We start from the raw sequence: 19183 nt of genomic DNA, 5'->3' as shown, positions 1-19183 counted from the left end.
TTGCCGGCTGAGGTTAGCGCACGATAACGGCGAAAACCGTTACACCGAGGCGTTCGCTAAAACGAGAGACAAGCGGGGTGAAAGGCGTGATGTTTATCGCTTCGAGTAGAAAGACACTCAGGGGAGCGCCCGCAAGCAAACAGTAGGCACTGCAACTGTGTACAGAGAGAGCATGGGACGTGTCCAGTCTGAAAGGTTTGCGAGATGAAAGCCTCGACCTTCGCGTCTCTCTCTCTCTCTCTCGCGACGAGGGAGCGGGCGGCGGTGTTGTTGTTCCAAGTCCACGAGCAAGAGCGTGCTACGATAGCGTGGAGGTCGAGGGGAAAGCCACACGGCATGGGGTTAGGCAGGCAGCGAGACACTTCGAAGCATACAAGGTAGAGTTTCGGAAAAGAAATTACGTTTCGTCTGTTGCAATAAAGTGTCAAACTCTTTGGCCGCGCTGTATTACTTCACCCATGTGCAACTACACGGCTCAGAACAAACGTTTCTTCTTATTGTTGAAACGTTTTAGTGATGCATTAAACCCTGAAGAACCGTATCGCGTGCTCCGTTATCTAAGTAGCTTCTGGCGCGGCGTCTGACGTCAGGTGCCGACAGGTTCACCGCTTTGGTCGAGGAGCTTCCGAACGCTGCCTAAAGTGCGAGAGCAAGTTCTTTCACTATCGAAAGCGAGTTACACTCTATGTGGAAGAAGCAAATGTGGCCGTTAGGGTTTATCTCGCACCGAAGCAATGATCACCATCTTGCGCACTTTTTCCTTTCTCTGCCGATGCGCTCCCGGTATATGTTCGGGTAACGAACGGCGTGGCATAGCGTTGCTTACAGAAAAACTAGCCAGCGCTGAGTGTCAAGTAAAAGAAGCATAAGCCATATTGACAACGATTATTTTTTAAGAACAAGGCCCCCAAGAAGGGAGTATTTTTTTTCTTTTACAGCACAGCGCTTGCACTGGTGCGTGAAGCTTCTTTGTCTGAAGACTTCTGTGCGTCACATGTGCCTCCGAGATGTATAGTCAAGGAAAGCTTCCCTTGAGATAGAAGATCAAGTGTTTGCACAGGTTTCTCCCAACTTGTCTGAAGCCCCTTGTGTGTCATATGTCTAATCATGCAACAAAAGCACAAAAAGAAAGGTGGGAAAACGCTGAAGTGTGCAGTGACATCTCGGAGGCAACAGCTTTAATTCCCCAGTGAATGCTGTAGGTGGCGCAGCGGTACCGTGCTGCAGCATACTTGGAGGCATTTCACAGGGGCGAGTAATATATATATATATATATATATATATATATATATATATATATATATATATATATATATATGCTCCTTGCTGGCGCAAATTAAATGATCAGCGAAGCGCGATTAAAGCTGATGAAAAAACCTTCCAACTGCATACCAAGTGCCAGAAAACAGACTACACAGGCACGCTCCATCTACTTTTGACTTTCTTGCACGTACCGTTTTTTTCACTTCACTTGTTTACGCGCTCTTATCATTTTGATGGTCATGAGCCAATTTGCCTACCAGCGTGCTATTTGAAGTTGCACACCTCGGTAGACGTGAATCCAAATTACACCAAGCGAGTCAGAACAGGGCGTCGTCTGCTTTCTAGCGTGTCGTCTGTTCCGCACGTCTGCTTCACGCAGGTAGTAGTTCGAAGACTATACGACGCAGATGCGCGTCGTCTGCTCTTTAACGTGTCATCTGTTTCACATGTCTGCCTCCCGCACGTAGTAGTTCGAAGAGTGTGGGAACCAACTCAAACCAGAAGGGCGCCATCTTAAGAGAGATGTGAACTCACCGATGCAGACGAAGGCGAGGGCCCTGACCGCCGGGTCCGGGGGGTCGCAGTCGGGGAATATGGGCCGCAGCACATAGAAGGAGAAAGTGAGCGCCACAATGGCCTGCGAGCATGGCCGCACGATCAAGCACTCCACCCAGAGTCGGAGAAAGGCGACGAATGGCCCGAACGCTTCCATGATGTACGCATAGTCGGCGCCGGTCCTGCGAAGGGACAGGCAGAATCGCGTGAATAGCCACATCAAATAGACTCGCGTAGGAAAGAAACGCTGGAATGGCACTGCCAAGAACAGGTACACAAGCGATAGTGTAAAATAAAGATTTCTACTAGCGTTTCTTTTAATTAGCTCTGGAAGAATTGTAGATAAATATATATTTGTGGAACTATCACAGTTCTTTTGAATCCCTCGTTTACTGCTGCACCAAGTGCCAAAACCGACTAATATTGTTTATTTGGGAATTTGCGTAAGGCAGTCCGGTACAACCGCGTAGAGGGCAGGCGCTACGGTTCTAGATGCAGTGCGACCACCGCGGAAGGTTAGAAAAAACACCTACTTAAATGGACTAGAGATGTGCCTACGTCGCTTGGCTCGACTGACAACTGTAGAAGCGTCATTCAAAACACACGGAATCATTCTCCACTTCCGCGGCGTTTTCTCTACTTCCTTTTTAAGAAAAAGAATTTGATCCATAAATATTTTCACGAACACAAAAATTTTTTGCTTTTTTCCTTTCTGTTTGGTTGTTGCCTTGGCTCTCTCCCTTAGTAGATCGCTTAATATCTCAACGCCTTGTGACACTTGTTTCCCGTTGCAAATTTTGCACAATAAGTGCTGTGCAATTGGGGAAACGCCAAACGAGGTAGCGGGTGACATTCACATTGCTTATGCGTTTAACGGTTGTTGCAGAGTGTGATTGAAATTTTCAAAGTTCTTGAGATGACTATGAAAGGTAAATCGTTGAAATGATATCACTGGGGCCTTTCCAGCGGCAGCACCTTGAGATTTCGCAACAGCCATCGAAATAATTAGAAATGTGAAAACATTCCGACATTCTTTTAGTGGGTATAGAATATCAATATGTTTCAAGCGCTTAGTTCAGTGTCTTTTCCCTTGGCCCAATCAGCGATTGCTTCCATGCGTCTGCCATAATAGTACTGTAACAGCAACCCAGTGTTGACGGCCGAATAGCTGTCAAGTCACAAAATTGATTTGGCGGCGCTCTAGGAATATGTATAAGGAGTGGTGGCATGGGTGGGGAGGGGGGGGTTATGCCGCTCAATTTCGTTGGGGGAGGGCTGGGTACGTGCCTGCGCCAAACCATGCCAGACACAACACTTGAGGCGTACGGTATCCCCAAACTAATAGAATGCCTCAAATTAACATCCTCGGCCGGCATCGATGAAATCCATTCTAAACTCGCTGACGAAGCTGTTAGGAAAGCACACGAAGGAGCAACCCTTGTTTCTGTACTTTTATCGCGGACCGACGCAGCCCAACACCTAAGCAAGGTAGCACACCGTATGACATTAGAGAAGTGGCACACACCTGAATTCACCCAAGAACGATTGAACGATGACCTCTGCACAGCTCTCAATCAGCTAGATAGAACACCATTCACCTTGAAGAAGATCTTGGGACCATGGCCTCTCATATCGCAGCTACAAAAGGCCACAAAAGCTCTGCTGCGATATTTGAAGGCTACTGGATTGGGTCAGCGTCTGTGAACCGGACTGAGTGACCGAACGATATCCCCTGTGGACTTTCTCTTCTTCTTTTATTCTTTCCATCCGCTTTTCCCTTTCCCCAGTGTAGGGTAGCCAACCGGGCTCAGTCCTGGTTAACCTCCCTACCTTTCCTTTATCATTTGCTCTCTCTCTCTCTCTCATTCTAAAATCCTTAAGAACAATGCGCACACTCTAGTGAATCTTTTGCGCGACATCTTTTCGTCACGGCGCAGTTTCACCAAGGTCACCTCCAACATAGACACCTAAGGCTCTAAGGCCTTAAACAAAAGCGTGAGTGGCACTAGCTAACACTTGCAGGGGCTAAGTCTAGTAAGCGTACACACATACAAGAAAGTGGCCTGAGGAGCAGATTTCGACGTATCGCACGCGATTCGCGGAGGTTGTGGGTTCGGCTATGCAGTCCTTTCTTCAAGTATCATTTGCCATTTCTACATATTAATTATACATTTAGGCTCAAAATTACTGCGTTTCTCCTATTTTCCTACAACTATAGGAAAAGCGTCTCCAATACACACATGCACACAGTCGCCGAGGTTACAGCCAGAAATCAATGAATATAACTTCGAACTAGTACAGTGTATACTTTCAACTGGTGTTTCATTGTGATTTCGTCTGGACCGAGCAAGCCGAACAGTGGCAAGCCGGCCGAACGGCTTAATTTCGCAAAGCCCGCAGCGCTGCCTGTTCGCGACCGATAAAGACTAATCCTCGGATCGCCTGACGCTAAGCCTAACTCCAACAGCTATGCGGCCTTCCTTTTATTCTCACACTGCCCAAGAAAACAGCCCCAAAACCGCCTCCAACCATGATGTCGCTCCTGCAGTTGCGCCATTGTTGCTCAGTGGTTGACCAGTGGCGCCAAATTCAGGGCCCGGTTACTTTATTATAGATGCCACCATCGTTTGTCCAGATCAGGCTCGTAGAATCCTGACGTCATACAGCCCCGAAGTTATGCCCGCGTCACTGCATTGAGAATGGGAAATTAGCCCATGGCAGCACGCTTCCAGCGCGGCTTGTGTCACGTTTGGTGTGATAACATATACTTATGATCTTTAGTTATCACCAATGAACTTGGCTGTCATACGAAAACGCAAGTTATGGAAGGCTTGCCATGAAAATCACGGAAGTCTTATCAGCTGGAGGGTGGTAGCTAACATGAGCGAGGCAAAATTGAGGTTAACGCAATTTGTGTTGTGCTTAATTTATGTTTTAGCAAGGAGGGGTCACGCATTATTGTCATTTTTCGGCACCTAAAAGACACTTACGATGGTTATTACTGATAGCCAATCCATACCGCATTCGTACTTTTGATCAGATGTTTGTCTTTGCTTTCCTTCTATTTCATTGCGGTGAATGGTTGATTTCTATAACGTTGGTTTATTTTTATGTGTGTAAAGCCGGCAAGGAAAGCTTACGGGACGGGGGATTTACGAAAAGAAAGCAGAACTTCCGGCGAAGCTTAGGCACATAGCCTTAAATCCAAAGTTTTGGCGTGCAGTAGCCTTTGCGATTTGCGAAAAGACCCAGTAGAAGCTTTAACAAAGCAGAACTTCACACTTGTCAGTGAACTCGCGTGCCCTGCACACCTTGCGCCAACAGTGTATACGGCTCGCTCTTCGGTCATTACACATGCCCCATCTGGTGCTCGCAATACTCTGCGTAGTTCCAGTACGTACGCCATCTTTACTCGCAATAATAAATAGCATGCAGGTCTGAGTGTATAGTGTGGGACTGCGAGATTATTTTTGGCCACGTGGGCTCTTAGTTCTTGTCCTAGTGTTCATTTTTTGTAAAGGAATGAATCCTAAGAAAGATTGAATTGAAAAAAATTATGAGAACAAAGAAAAACTACGTAAAGAAAGGACAAGACAGAGAAAGAACCACACGACACAGGCACTAACCACAGGAACAAGTTTGTGCCCTGTAGTGCGAATGCCATCTATGAGATTCCGCTGAGTTGTGGCAACGTGTACGTCGGACAAACAGGCCGCTGCATTAATATTAGATTATTAGAACATGCCATATCCCTTGATGATTCTAGAGGACAGCATCTTCCTAAGCATTGCAAGACCTGCAGGCATGACGGCAAAGTTTGTACCCCACTTTTCGGCGGGACTAAGATTGTCGGACGCGCAAGGGATAAGAAAGAGCGTGAAGTAATCGAAGCTTTAGAAATCGCGAGATTAGGGCCAGATAAATGTGTTAGTGAGGCTTCCACACATTTGTACCGCAAGGAGTTGGCGTTTCTAGGCTCGACTACATGATAGCGGCATTGGTCTTTGTGGTTGGTGCGCATGGGCTCTGTTGTTGGTAAGAAAGAGGCGTTGGAAAAAAAAACTGCGCCTGTGTCGTGTGGTTCTTTCTCTGTCTTGTCCTTTTTTTTTCATAGTTTTTCTTTGTTCTCATAACGTCATACCAACTAGCCCCTCACCATACGCTTCTAGACTGAAAAAAATTGTTGAATTGTTCCGTAACGTGCCCCCAGTGCGTGGTACCTCCATTTAAATGAAGCCGCCTCGGCCGGGATTTGTTTACGCCATCTCGGTGCCCATAGAAGCGTAACGCCGTAGCCACAACCCTACCACGGCTCATGTGTAACACGCTTGTAAAACAAACTATAGCAGCGAAATGAAGATGTTCAAAAGCCTACAGTATTCGTGTAAGCGAGAAAAAAGAAGTTAAATAGAAAACTACGACCTAAATCAACGTAAACGGGGTTACAACGTCAGCATCGTTATCATAGTCGACCTCGGCAGCCAGCTTTTATCTGGCGACGTAGGCTAATCAGCCGGGGCTCGAAAGGATGGCTTTACGACGAGCCATTGCATAAGCACCATATGCGAGTCCAAACTGGACGAGCGTCAAGGATGTACGAATGTGCGCTAGCGGCTGGCGTGAGGACTCTAACAAAGTGAACAGATCGTCGCCGGATGGATTTCTAGCGCTTGGTTGCCGTAAAAGCGTCATACCCTCAACACTTTAAACATAAAGCTGCTAAAAAGTACTCAGCGGCGATTTAGCGGTAAATGCGAGACGAACGGGTATTACCTCTCAACTCTGTAGCGTCTTGGACTCTGTAGTTAGTGCTGTCTGTGCACGTACCTCTCCCCCTCTTTCCAACCCCCTTCTCCCTTCCCCCCGTGCAGGGTAGTCAAACGGACTCTTGACTGCTTAACATCCCATATATATATATATATATATATATATATATATATATATATATATATATATATATATATATATGACGAGAAGAGAGGGGGTTAACCGAGGGTCCCGATTTTTATTATTAGTCATATCATAAGAAGCGACCAAACACATAAATACCCAAGAAAGTGGATGGGGAAACAGCGCCGCGGTAGCTCAATTGGTAGAGCATCGCACGCGAAATGCGAAGGTTGTGGGTTCGGTTCCCACCTGCGGCAAGTTCTGTTTTCATCCACTTTAATTTCCATTAATTTATCGTTTCTTTATTTCATTTATTAAGCACAAGTAATTTCCCCTATCTTGTCCTTGGTGTCAGTGTTTGTTGGCTTCTTATGATATGACTATATATATATATATATATATATATATATATATATATATATATATATATATATATATATATATATATATATATATATATATAAGATAAGCCCACGAAATCAGAGCTCAAACCGCTCCACCTAAGCACCCAGCTTGCACCCAGGCCATGGGCACGTCGAGCCTGTATTTTGCAACGTGGAACGGGACGTGGCAGCCAGCGCGACATTTCTTTATAATTGTCGCCACCGCCGGACCCTCGCACAGACGCGTATGAGGCAAACCGCCGGAGCCGAAAAAAAGCAAAGAAAAATGCTAAAGGTGAGCATGATAGTAAAGTGGCTGTACTAACGAAGTCGCGTTGCCATTAGCAACGACGACAACGTCAAGGCGCCTCAAAGGCGCTCGCGTGCTGTTCCCGAGGAAATGTCAGTCACAACGAACGACGTCCGAGCGTTGAAGAAAATGTTGAGCTCCAAACGAATAAATAATTAACGAAAAGAGAGCACTCAAAGACTGTCCCAGACTCTCTCTCTCTCTCTATGTGTGTGTGTGTGTGTGTGTGTGTGTACATATATATATATATATATATATATATATATATATATATATATATATATATATATATATATATATATATATATATATCGTGGACACAAACAGTAATCGCCGCCATGATGGTCTGGTCGCTTTTAGTTTCTGTTGCGAAATTGGCGCAGTCGACAGGATCGATATACATATACAGTGTGCCCCAGCTACCTTTATAGCCAAGGCTTACTGGTATGCCTAAGCACTGTAAGAGGACGCGACCAAATCTATATTAATGGGTGTTGTATGGAGCAAGTCACACTATTATTTATGCTGTTTAAATGCATAATTAGTCAAGTTTATTGGTTTAATTAACTAATTTCGCACACATTAGTTTCAGGACAACATATATTCAGAGAAAAACTGGTAGGTGGTTAGCACAGAACGACTGTACCTCGTATTCCTGCGATGACTCTATCTTCGGATCAGAACTTGCCCGATAATCGCCAATATACGGTTAATATTAGCTAATATTTCGCGAATTAACGTACTCATCAATGAGTGTATGGGTCACAGCAGGATTGAATTATGGTGCTATAGGCTGCTAAGCACGAGGTCGTGGGATCGAATCCCGGCCACGGAGCTCGCATTTCGATAGAGCGAAATGCAAAAACACCCGTGGTACTTAGATTTAGGTGCACAATAAAAAACCCCGGGTGGTCCAAAATAATCCGTAGTCACCCACTACGGCGTGCTTCATAATCAGATAGTGATTTCGGGACATAAAACACAAAACACCATAAATTAATCATTTTTTCAACCGTTTGCATGACCTGCCTTGCTATAAAATATGCACCCGAAGAGCATGGATTTCGAGAAAGAGCAAGTTAAAATATGAACTCTGTTCCAGTGAACATTTTTCCGCCGTACTAAAGAAAGTGCAGTGAAGAAAAGTGTCAATTGGAACAACAGGGCATTTCACTGCACTTATCTAATCTGTACCATTTCTCGAAACAGGTACTAGGCACTGAGTTTTTAACAAAAAAAGGTTGTGTTTTCAGCACTGGATGACTTCAATTCTGCTGTTACAGCATTCCCTACAAGCTTCATTAAATGAGTTAATCAGTGAGCTTCCGTTAATTGAAAATCGTAGTGGCGATTATCGCTCAGTCTGGGGTCCGCTACTGCGATGAAGCATTGGTCAGCAAGAATTTTTTCTTCTTTCCCATGGTCCTGAGACATTCGTCGCAGGGGTTCTCTTTATTGTTATATAAATCGATGGAACAAAGCCACTGCCACCGAACGTGATTTTGTTTCACATCCTGCCGAAAGTCATTTCGCAACCACCGATCACTTTACATGGAACATGTAGCTCTATATTTAAGTGTATATTGCCCAACTGCGTAAGCTTATGTAAGAGCTACCCCTACATTTCGACACACGCAGTTTGATGTGGCGGGGCCTGTATCATTAGCGTGGGTGGGCTGTGTCTGGCGCACTAAACGCACATGTTCACGTAGCATATGCGGAGAACCAAGTGCCATGATGGCGCGTTCAAAGCACTGAAAGTCAGCAGCGCATGCGCTTCGATCATATATGTTTGAAGTTGTAGCAACAGTAGCTGCATAATAGCCTTTCTTTCTCGTTCAGTATACACCCGACCAGATAATTGTGCATCAATTTCAGTGACGCATAATCCCTCCAGCAAACACGTCTGCTGCAAACCAACTGATGCGTACAAGTCGCCGTCTCGTGTAAAAGAGGCCATTCGCCTGACGCCTAACGATTACGCCGAAATAATTGCGCTCTATTCTGTGGAACTAGTCATATGCAAAACAGAACCAAAGACGCGCCGGCATTTCTTCAGTCTCCGTCTGCAGAGCCCTTGCGTCATCCTCAGTAGCAGACGACATTTGCAGATACACACAGACGACGACGACGTCGGCATATATTTTTTTTGTTTTGTTTTATTTTCACAACTCTCACTGAACACTTTCGCAGACCAAAATAAGTTCACAGATGGGAGAGTTCGTACGAATTCGCTGCTACAAACTGGGCGACACGCGGCTTGTGCATTGCAAATACAAGAAAAGGCACAAAATGAGCGACGTTCATTGTTTGAGTTCCGTCTGTCGCGCGTTACTGCAGAGCAGACGACGCTGCAAAATCCAACAGATGGCAAATCGCTTTAACCTCCGGCCTTCCCAAGCGCAAAGTCAGATACTTGTTAGCGTCAATTTATGGTGATGTCGCCGTTCTGCAAAAATAAGGTCGGAATCCGAGTACTGGCTTTTCTTTTCTTCTTCTTTTTCTTCTTCTTCTTTTTTATTTCGTTTTACAGCAGCTTGTAAACGACTGCACTACAGCATACAACCCTCTGCGGACTACGGGACGCTGAACAAGTAGATTACATGTAGATAAGAAGCACAAGTAGATTACAAGTAGAGTTGACGTCGGGACCAGCATGTGAGATTACAAAATTACAGGCTGGTCCTGACGTGAACTCCCCTAGTAAGCATAGATTTTCCACCTAAGCTCACTCGAGGGAACTGGCACTGCATTAGTTCAGCAGGCATGGAAATGATAGGTTCGTCTAATCTTTGTACTTTTGTCACCAGATGTCTTTTCTTGTGGGGTATACGCTACTTATTACGGTTTATGTTTCTAAATATTCAAGCAGTAATACGTTTCCAAACACATGAAGGCAATAAGCGCCTGTATGCGCACGGGAATAATGGTTGTGTCTACAACGCAATAGCTTGTTGAAAATTATAGATTTACCCAGTGAAAACGTACCGTATATGCCATCAAATAATTGCGCGTTTCCCGCACGATTCCTATAAAACTTACGCGGAAATCCACATCGAGTTCGTAGGAATTATATGTTAAGCGTACGGAAAAAAAATTGCACAGTTATTGCACAGCATACGGAACTGTCTCGGTGGCTTGTAAAGCCACAGGGTCATTTGAAGCCAGAAGGCGAAGCTTAAGCAAATCCATCATTCATATGCTGACTAAAGCGCAGACGCCATGGTGCCACATTTTCATCTTGTAAATTTTGCGGGACTTCTGGGCTCTATGATGACGGTGATGGTTTCTATTGACATATCCTTTTAAACGGGGCGGCGAGAAGCAGCCACCTGTTGCCTGCTTGAGCTTATCAAGTTTAACTTCTTTATTCGCAATCTAGAATTTCTGATTAAATCCTCTTAATAATGTTGCACACTTACACACTTCTTTCCTGCTTTTTTTCTCACCAATACTCTAAACGAAGCCTAATTTAATCCCACACATACAAAGACGGCGCGAGATAGACATTCATCGCAACCGGCCACTTCGGACGTGCAATGGCCTTCGCTGCCCTCCAGACCCACGAAAGCCACACCCCGCTCTGCCCCGAACCTTTGCACAACCATGAGAACAAACAAGCTGACAAACGTAGCACTCTCAGCCAAAAAGAGACTGAAATGAACGACAAAGAGGCGAATTAATTCAGAGCATGCCCAAAAAGTCCGCTCATCTCTATGGGCGCGGTTCTTTCTGAGTGCCAAACGCCGACTGCCAGATCCACTCTACAGGTGCCTGCCGTACTGCAGCCCTTCTCATTCCAGCTCCTCTGTAACAGCTTGCGAAGCATGGACATCATAATGCCGTCTTCGTACGTTCGCAAATGAATGTCAGCCACCAGTGAATCCTTTTGATGCTTATATCGATGATCCGGCAGGTATTTGGAGTCATTCCCTTGCTTCAGTGATCACTTGGCAAGAGATGCGATAAGGTTCATTCAGGGGTGTTCTGGAGCATTTCCATAACATCGATGTGGGCCCGCGCCATTAGAAATTCTGCAGAGTCGTGTATCTGGCATACCTCTGATATGTCGTCATTTTTATCATTACTCCCATATTTTATTCCCCTTCTCCTCTCACCTCTGTGCAGAGAATCAGGATGGATCGCGCTAGCTCACGTCGATTTCTCTGCCTCTATTTCAATAAAATTTACATATTCTTTTTTTTTACATTATATGGTGCTTAAAAGATGTTGCTGCCTTTAATTGGCACCGGCTACTCCTTTTTTGCATAAATATGCACAATTAAAGTTTGCAGGTAAGAAAAAGACATCACTTAAAAGCACGATAACTGCAAGTCAACTCAGAAACATTGTAAAAACTAAGTCTAGTCACATAGCTACACTAAAGTCAGGGCACGTAAGAAAACACGTAATGGGTTCCACACGAAGGCTCATGAATCCAGGAAATGAATTCGGACAAAGTCGGGCCAAATCAGACACGTAGAGCCAGCTTATCACGCATATATACGCTACTCAATAGTTTCCGAGAATATCGCTCGGTTCTAGAAATCTTTGGAGCCCCAGTCGTCCTTGCAACTAACATGGTGGCCGTTGACCTAACAGCTTCCCGAGGTTGAAGGGCCTGCGGTGCCTTGCCACAGTGTTAAACGTTTTCTCTATGCATCCTGTCGCGGGAATTCTAGCAGATTATGATCATCCGCGCGGCCACGAGCTCACTGCGGACTATCAGCTCTTGAAATTTTATGCAGTAAAGTGTTTTTCACGCGCGGTACCGATCCGCAGACGTTGAACCAGCGTTTCAAAGGTTCTTTTGACCCGCCGTGGTTGCTCAGTGGTTATGGTGTTGGGCTGCTGAGCACGAGGTCGCGGGATCGAATTCCGGCCACGGCGGCCGCATTTCGATGCGGGGCGAAATACGAAAACACCCGTGTACTTAGATTGAGGTGCACGTTAAAGAACCCCAGGTGGTCAAAATTTCCGGAGTCCTCCACTACGGCGTGTCTCATAATCGGAAAGTGGTTTTGGCACGTAAAACCCCTTAATTTAATTTTTTTTCAGAGGTTCTGCTTGCATCCAATGTGTACGCGATTTTAAAGTTGAAGCGAAGGGTCACTGTGAAACAAATGTGAAGATATTGAATTCTGATCGAACCGCGCCGGCTCTGCAACCAGGGGCTGAGACCTGTCTCAGTATATGCCGCCATTCTCCTTGTGTTAGAGGGCGCCGGAATCAAGATGTGACGTTGTTGTAGCAATCGTTACGGCTGCCTGGAACCGCTGTAACATTCCCGGGGATATTGCAGTGGCCAGAGGTATCTCCTTTTTTTCATCTCGACCGCTGACCAGTTACAGCGCCCCCCTCAGCTTTGAATCTCGGCGCTTCCGGAAGGTGGACGTTCTCTCGGGTCCACCCCGGGCGAATATCTCGGCCTGCCGTGACAGTGTGCCTCCCAGTCGTCTCCAAACTTCGCTGCGGCAAACACGCGCGAGATAATTGCATACAGCAGCGCCATCTGCATACGCTCGCCCGCGGAAAAGAGGGCTCCTCGCCGTTTGCACAACTATATTGTACTGGCTCGAGCGAAGCGGTGCGTATAATTGACGACCCACGGACGAGCATGCAGCCAGGCCCGCTGCAGGCAGACCTATACAGACAAAGCGAGGCCTGCTGCCTTCGGTCCGAGGCGCACAACCGGAACCGGATGTGTGACGTATGACATCCGCATCCGCTTTCCACAATGGACGCGCGCGTTGATGGAAGCGCGGCCTGCCCAGCTTCGTTATTGCGAATACAAAATTCGCAGACTGCCCCCCCCCTCCCGCACACGCACACACTCCCCTTTACTTCTCAGGCGTGGGGCCTTTGGTCACCTGGCTTTAATGGCCTACAGCTAAGTAACTACGTTCAGCGCTTCTTTTTTGTGGTAAAGTTTTTTAAATAAAGACCTGTATGTATATATATCGCAGAAATACGCACAGCCGTGTGCGCATATGCAGAGACGACGCGAACTCAATGAAGGTGCTACAGGAAGCGGCTAAAAAATACTGGCACTTTCGTGTGGCCACACATAGTCATCTGTTGCTTTATCTTGGTGATCGAGAGGCACCTGATCGATAAATAGATAGATGGGTAGACGGATAGATAGATAGATAGATAGATAGATAGATAGATAGATAGATAGATAGATAGATAGATAGATAGATAGATAGATAGATAGATAGATAGATAGATAGATAGATAGATAGATAGATAGATAGATAGATAGATAGATAGATAGATAGATAGATAGATAGATAGATAGATAGATAGATAGATAGATAGATAGATAGATAGATAGATAGATAGATAGATAGATAGATAGATAGATAGATAGATAGATAGATACACAGACAGACAGACAGACAGACAGACAGACAGACAGACAGACAGACAGACAGACAGACAGACAGATAGATAGATAGATAGATAGATAGATAGATAGATAGATAGATAGATAGATAGATAGATAGATAGATAGATAGATAGATAGATAGATAGATAGATAGATAGATAGATAGATAGATAGATAGATAGATAGATAGATAGATAGAGTGTATATGACTGAAAGAAATGTGCTGATTAAAAATACTGTTCATTAGGCTGTTTGTTAGACTGTTTATTGGATTGAAAAGTTGTGATCGAAACTAGCGTCATTGCTGCCTTTCGATGACGAAAAGAGAAAGAACAAGCCAGTGGGTGGTAAGCGAGAAAAGATATAAACACCGGGGAGTGACGGGCTCACGACAACGCTAAGTTGTTCGCACATCCGCTCCATTACACTGCGCACTCCATCACACAGCGACGTGCCGGCGACAAAAAAACAGAGATACACTGTTCGAAATGGCCATACGTGTGAGGGGTTATTGTAAAGGTTGCTACACGTATACTTTCTCAACTGACGCAAGTAATTTTCGCACTGACGTCAAAACTACAACATTCGAGCGGAGAAAAACAGAGACTCGTAGGTAATTCGTATGTCCTCATATAAGAGCTTTGTTCACGGCAGCTGCTGCCTTTTTTATTTCCCACGTCTCGAGTTCGCTGGAACAATGTTTGGAGCGCACATTTAAGGGAGCTTATGACAACGTAGACAGGGAATTGTTATGGGATATTCACAAGTACGAAGACACAGATGACGATTTCGCGAAGCTGCGGCTGTGCGGACACTCGTGTTTCAAGGAGTACCACACTCTGAAATACTGTTTAATATTTTGCAGTTCTGAGTGATGCCGACACCAAAATACTGTTCCTATATTTTTTTTATTATTTATTCCCGACTTTATACGTCTTGTACATTCAAGATCCGCAATAAAGTAATTTGGCCACCTGGGAAAGTTTTCCTCAAAACAATTCGACCCTCAAAGGGTTAAGAACGCCAGCAGAAGTGACGACTCGATGACGACCTACTTTTTTTGAACGTTAGAATGACTGTTCTCTAATTCACGACTGTTCTCCAGGAACAATATATAACACTCGGGGAATTGATTTTCGGAAAGTGGTACGGTTGAAAGAACGGGAAGTCAGGGAAGCACTGCACAAAGCCATCGCCTGACAGACAAAATTTGGTATTGTTGTAAACGGCATTATATTGAACGTTTCCAACGCTTTTTGAGAACTAAGAGGCGTGAAACAGAACAGATGCAACGCTGCAAATTGTGCAATAAAGTCAGTAGTAATGGTTTGAAAGGGCCATAGTACGTAGTAGTAAAAATAGCAAGGTATAGGTCGGAGTATAGATTATAAAACTCGTTTTAGTTGCCGTCGTTTTTAGAGTTGAATAAAGGCAGACGGATCGCCACCTTGGAGATAAAAGAACACAACCTGTCGTTGACCAGCCGAAGGGTCATGTAACTTTTCATTGCACTGTCGCTAATGTAAAAGTCCTGCTGATTTGGAAGTAAGCGAGTCTCTGTCAAGACACAGCTAGGGATGAGGTGCGTCTTACGATCTACGCGAGTCGTGTCATTAATTTAAGTAGCACGTGCTGTTCTAGTACGGCCTACACGCACGTGAGCCAGCCTTCGATTATCCTCCATAAAGTAATTGTCAAGCCTGAAACCTACCCGCCGTGGTTGCTCAGTGGCTATGGTGTTGGGCTGCTGAGCACGAGGTCGCGGGATCGAATCCCGGCCACGGCGGCCGCATTTCGATGGGGGCGAAATGCGAAAACACCCGTGTGCTTAGATTTAGGTGCACGTTAAAGAACCCCAGGTAGTCAAAATTTCCGGAGTCCTCCACTACGGCGTGCCTCATAATCAGAAAGTGGTTTTGGCACGTAAACCCCCCCCCCAAAAAAAAAAAAAAAGCCTGAAACCTATCTGTCGAGGGTGAAGATATGCACCTATGGTTGTTGACAACCTTGGCGCTGCATTCCCTCTATGTACAGATAGGTGTGCGTTAGATTGTTTGTTTGAGAAAGAAAGAGATAGCGCGCGTCGTTTGTTATAGCACATAACGTAGACTCACTATAGGAGACGTAAACGTGCGCCATTCACATGTAATCATCAGCCTCGTTACGCCCACTGCAGGGCAAAGGCCTTTCCCATACTTCTCCAACTGCCCCGGTCATGTGGTAATTGTGGCCATGTTGTCCCTGCAAACTTCTTAATCTCATCCGCCCACCTAACTTTCTGCCGCCCCCTGCTACGTTTCCCTTCCCTTGGAATCCAGTCCGTAACCCTTAATGACCATCAGTTATCTTCCCTCCTCATTACATGTCCTGCCCATGCCCATTTCTTTTTCTTAATTTCAACTAAGATATCATTAACTCGCGTTTGTTCCCTCACCCAATCTGCTCTTTTCTTATATCCCTTAACGTTACACCTATCATTCACATGTATTCATCCCGAAACGACCGAATGGGACGCTTGAGGACGACGAAATATCAGCTTACCCATCGTAGCTAGCCACTCCTCTAAATAAAAAATTAATAATAAAGCTGATTCATTAATCTCCATAACTGAGCAGGTAATTGTAGTACACAGAATTACCCTGGTGATGGAATAGGAACGACATCCGAACACCGTAGGTGTTTCGTAATCTTATCGTTCACTTGTTTTTCATTAACGGCGTGGCTAATGTTAGCTGGGGCACGATCTGTACGCATCATCATCAGCAGCATCGCCCGTGTACGGTGGCGACGTCCGTGCGGCTTGCGCAATCGGCCGTAGTCTCGGCTTGGCACTTGCGCGACGACAGATGCGACGGAGCGTGGAGTGCGTGGAAACACTTTACGCAAGACGCGCCTTCATGCGAGCAGAAACAAGCAAGCGCAGAGGGGGAACACCTGTTTCCCCTCTCCCTCCCACACACACCTGGCTCTGTTTCTTCACTCCGACTCCGGGAGCTTTGTCTTTGCCTGCAACCTCGCAAGGACTTTCGATGCAGTACGATCGGCGATTGATTGGAGTCTATCCATGGTGGATTTATGGATCTGTTGAGTGACGCACTGATCGGTTTATTTAGTGATTGATTGCTTGACTGACTGGTTGATATAAAGTTTGCCTGCGTTTTATACTTGTTTGTTTGTTGATACTGTTAACCCCCGAAGGGTCATTACAGGGATGGAGCTACGGTCACTATTTACAATTCAATGAAACATCATACGCGCAACAATGAAGACAACGATGACAATACTAATAAAGTCCCTGCTTTTTCACGTATAGTCGTAGCTGCAACAGTGCGGGCGCAATTGTACTTGCCGCAACCACGACGTGGTGTTGTTGATCTAGCGGATCAGAACACTTCTCGACTCGAACAAACAAGAATCTGCAGCTCGTCTACATATGTGTTTAAAGAAGAAGAGGAAACGAATGAATCAGGCAGCATGTTCCATTCCCCAATCGCTCTAGGAAAATGGCTATGTTTAAGAGTGTCATCTCGTGTTAATGGTGGTTCGATATAGCTCTCGCCTGCGTACTGGCTCGGTAAAGCCAAATCGAAACGAGCCAACTCAATGAGTCTCAATGCGAGTCTCAATACGAGTCTCAATGAGTCTCAATGAGTCTCAATACGAGTCTCAATGCGCTCGACTGACCGCGAGGAGCGTCATAAGTCGAAGGACCGCTCGGAGGACGGTTCAATAGGACATTAGTGCTTTCGCATTCACAACTATTAAGAAGTGTTTAGGTGTCCTCGGATTTTTTTTTCTTCTGCCGTGAGCTTAATAGCTTAATAACTACACATAGTTAATTAATCAACTTTTGAAGTACTGCTTTGAAGGAAAATCTTCAATGGAAGAGTTGGAGCGCCAATTGAGAAATGTCTTCGGTCGGCGTGCAGCTTCGTTGGCAACATCCGGTCACATGGTTGAAGGCAGGGCCGCACTAATGTCGCTGCGGGGAAGCGCCTAGTCACGTGGTACTTTTTTCATATCTCGCGCGCTTTTCTTCTTTTCTTGCATACCGGAAAATTTAAATCCGCACCAGCTATCGTCAGGGAAATTAATTGTTGGAATATTCCTAAATACAACTTCTCAACTGTAGATAACGCATCTAAAGCAATTCTTTAAGTTAGTGCATTATTGTTAATTGTTTACCTGTAAGGTCGTAGTAAAGAATACTCTGAGATGCCCGAGAGGATAGTGAAGAGTACTAAATTGGTTGCCTTCTCGTCACAGGCACGTGGATTTTTAAGCCTTGGCACGAAAGCTGAAGCATCATGTATACGGATAAAGCTTTTGGGCGTATTGATTGATTGATTGATTGATTGATTGATTGATTGATTGATTGATTGATTGATTGATTGATTGATTGATTGATTGATTGATTGATTGATTGATTGACTGATTGATTGATTCAGCCAGCTATTGATTCACCACAACGCCACAAAGCAACAGAGGTGCTGGAGAGAGGGCCTCCACAATGAAGGGCCACCGCGTCAGCTGATCGCTGTGTCCGCTGAGACATTATGGCCGGCAAAGAGCGACTGTCTGATTGGTTGATCGAGCGGGTGAGCAGCTGTGCGACAGTGACGCGCAAAACCAAGTCTAGTTTCTCAATACATTCACGACCCTGCATGCTTACAATCCGGTTTTGCGTGTTGGTGCTGGCCGTCACGTAGACAACGATTCTGGGAATTCGCGCTTCTCGCTTGCAGACACCTTCCAAAGGGAGCAAGATTCTGCGCTAAATCAGCATTAAGTTTAAGCAAGGTTTGAGTACGGGCTAGTTGGTATTCCATGGTATCAATCGTCACTTACAGCGCATACATAGACGGAGGACAAAAAAGGACGACGTATAGACAAGCGCTGACTTCCAACTGATTTTTATTTTCAGAAACAAACGTATATACCCTAAACACACACATGCGCTCTCGTTCATCTTAGGCAACAAATTCTGAATGCATTCTCATGTCGGGTTGCTGCCTGTAGAGGGCGCTTTTGTCTTGGTGTTTAGGGTATATACGTTTGTTTCTGAAAATAAAAATCAGTTGGAAGTCAGCGCTTGTCTACGTCGTCCCTTTTTTGTCCTCCGTCTATGTATGCGCTGTAAGTGACGATTGATACCATTAAGTTTAAGTAAAGCTCCATTGTAATATATAGCCGCCGCGGTAGCATGAATGCCTTATAGACGTATGTAGCGCTGCTGAGCACGAGGTCGCGGGTGCGATTCCTGCTGCGCGCATTACGTGTGCGTTACGAAGAACCCCAGGCGATCTAATTTACTCCGGAGCTTTCCACAACGTCGCGCCTCCTATAACACTATACGTCTTCGCAGTTCGGAGACACGTCGAAACCGACAAT

The 19183-nt window shown here is 45.4% G+C and overlaps 1 protein-coding gene and 1 non-coding gene across 2 annotated transcripts in view; one reads left to right on the top strand and one right to left on the bottom strand.

Annotated features, from left to right (window-relative positions):
- LOC135915815 (Y+L amino acid transporter 2) overlaps nucleotides 1–19183 on the bottom strand; it is a 132815-nt gene that overhangs the window by 106198 nt on the left and 7434 nt on the right. Inside the window, exon 2 of the mRNA XM_065448971.1 lies at nucleotides 1798–2000. Within this exon, the coding sequence (XP_065305043.1) occupies nucleotides 1798–2000 (203 nt within the window). The remainder of the gene's footprint in view (nucleotides 1–1797; nucleotides 2001–19183) is intronic.
- Nucleotides 6893–6965, top strand: TRNAS-CGA (transfer RNA serine (anticodon CGA)). Its single transcript has one exon. It is a non-coding gene; the product is annotated as a tRNA-Ser (tRNA).

Source organism: Dermacentor albipictus, chromosome 10, assembly GCF_038994185.2.
Source record: "Dermacentor albipictus isolate Rhodes 1998 colony chromosome 10, USDA_Dalb.pri_finalv2, whole genome shotgun sequence".
NCBI classification, from domain to species: Eukaryota; Metazoa; Arthropoda; class Arachnida; order Ixodida; family Ixodidae; genus Dermacentor; species Dermacentor albipictus.
The sequence above is the reverse complement of the archived record's forward strand: the minus strand, read 5'-3'. Positions and strand labels throughout refer to the sequence as shown.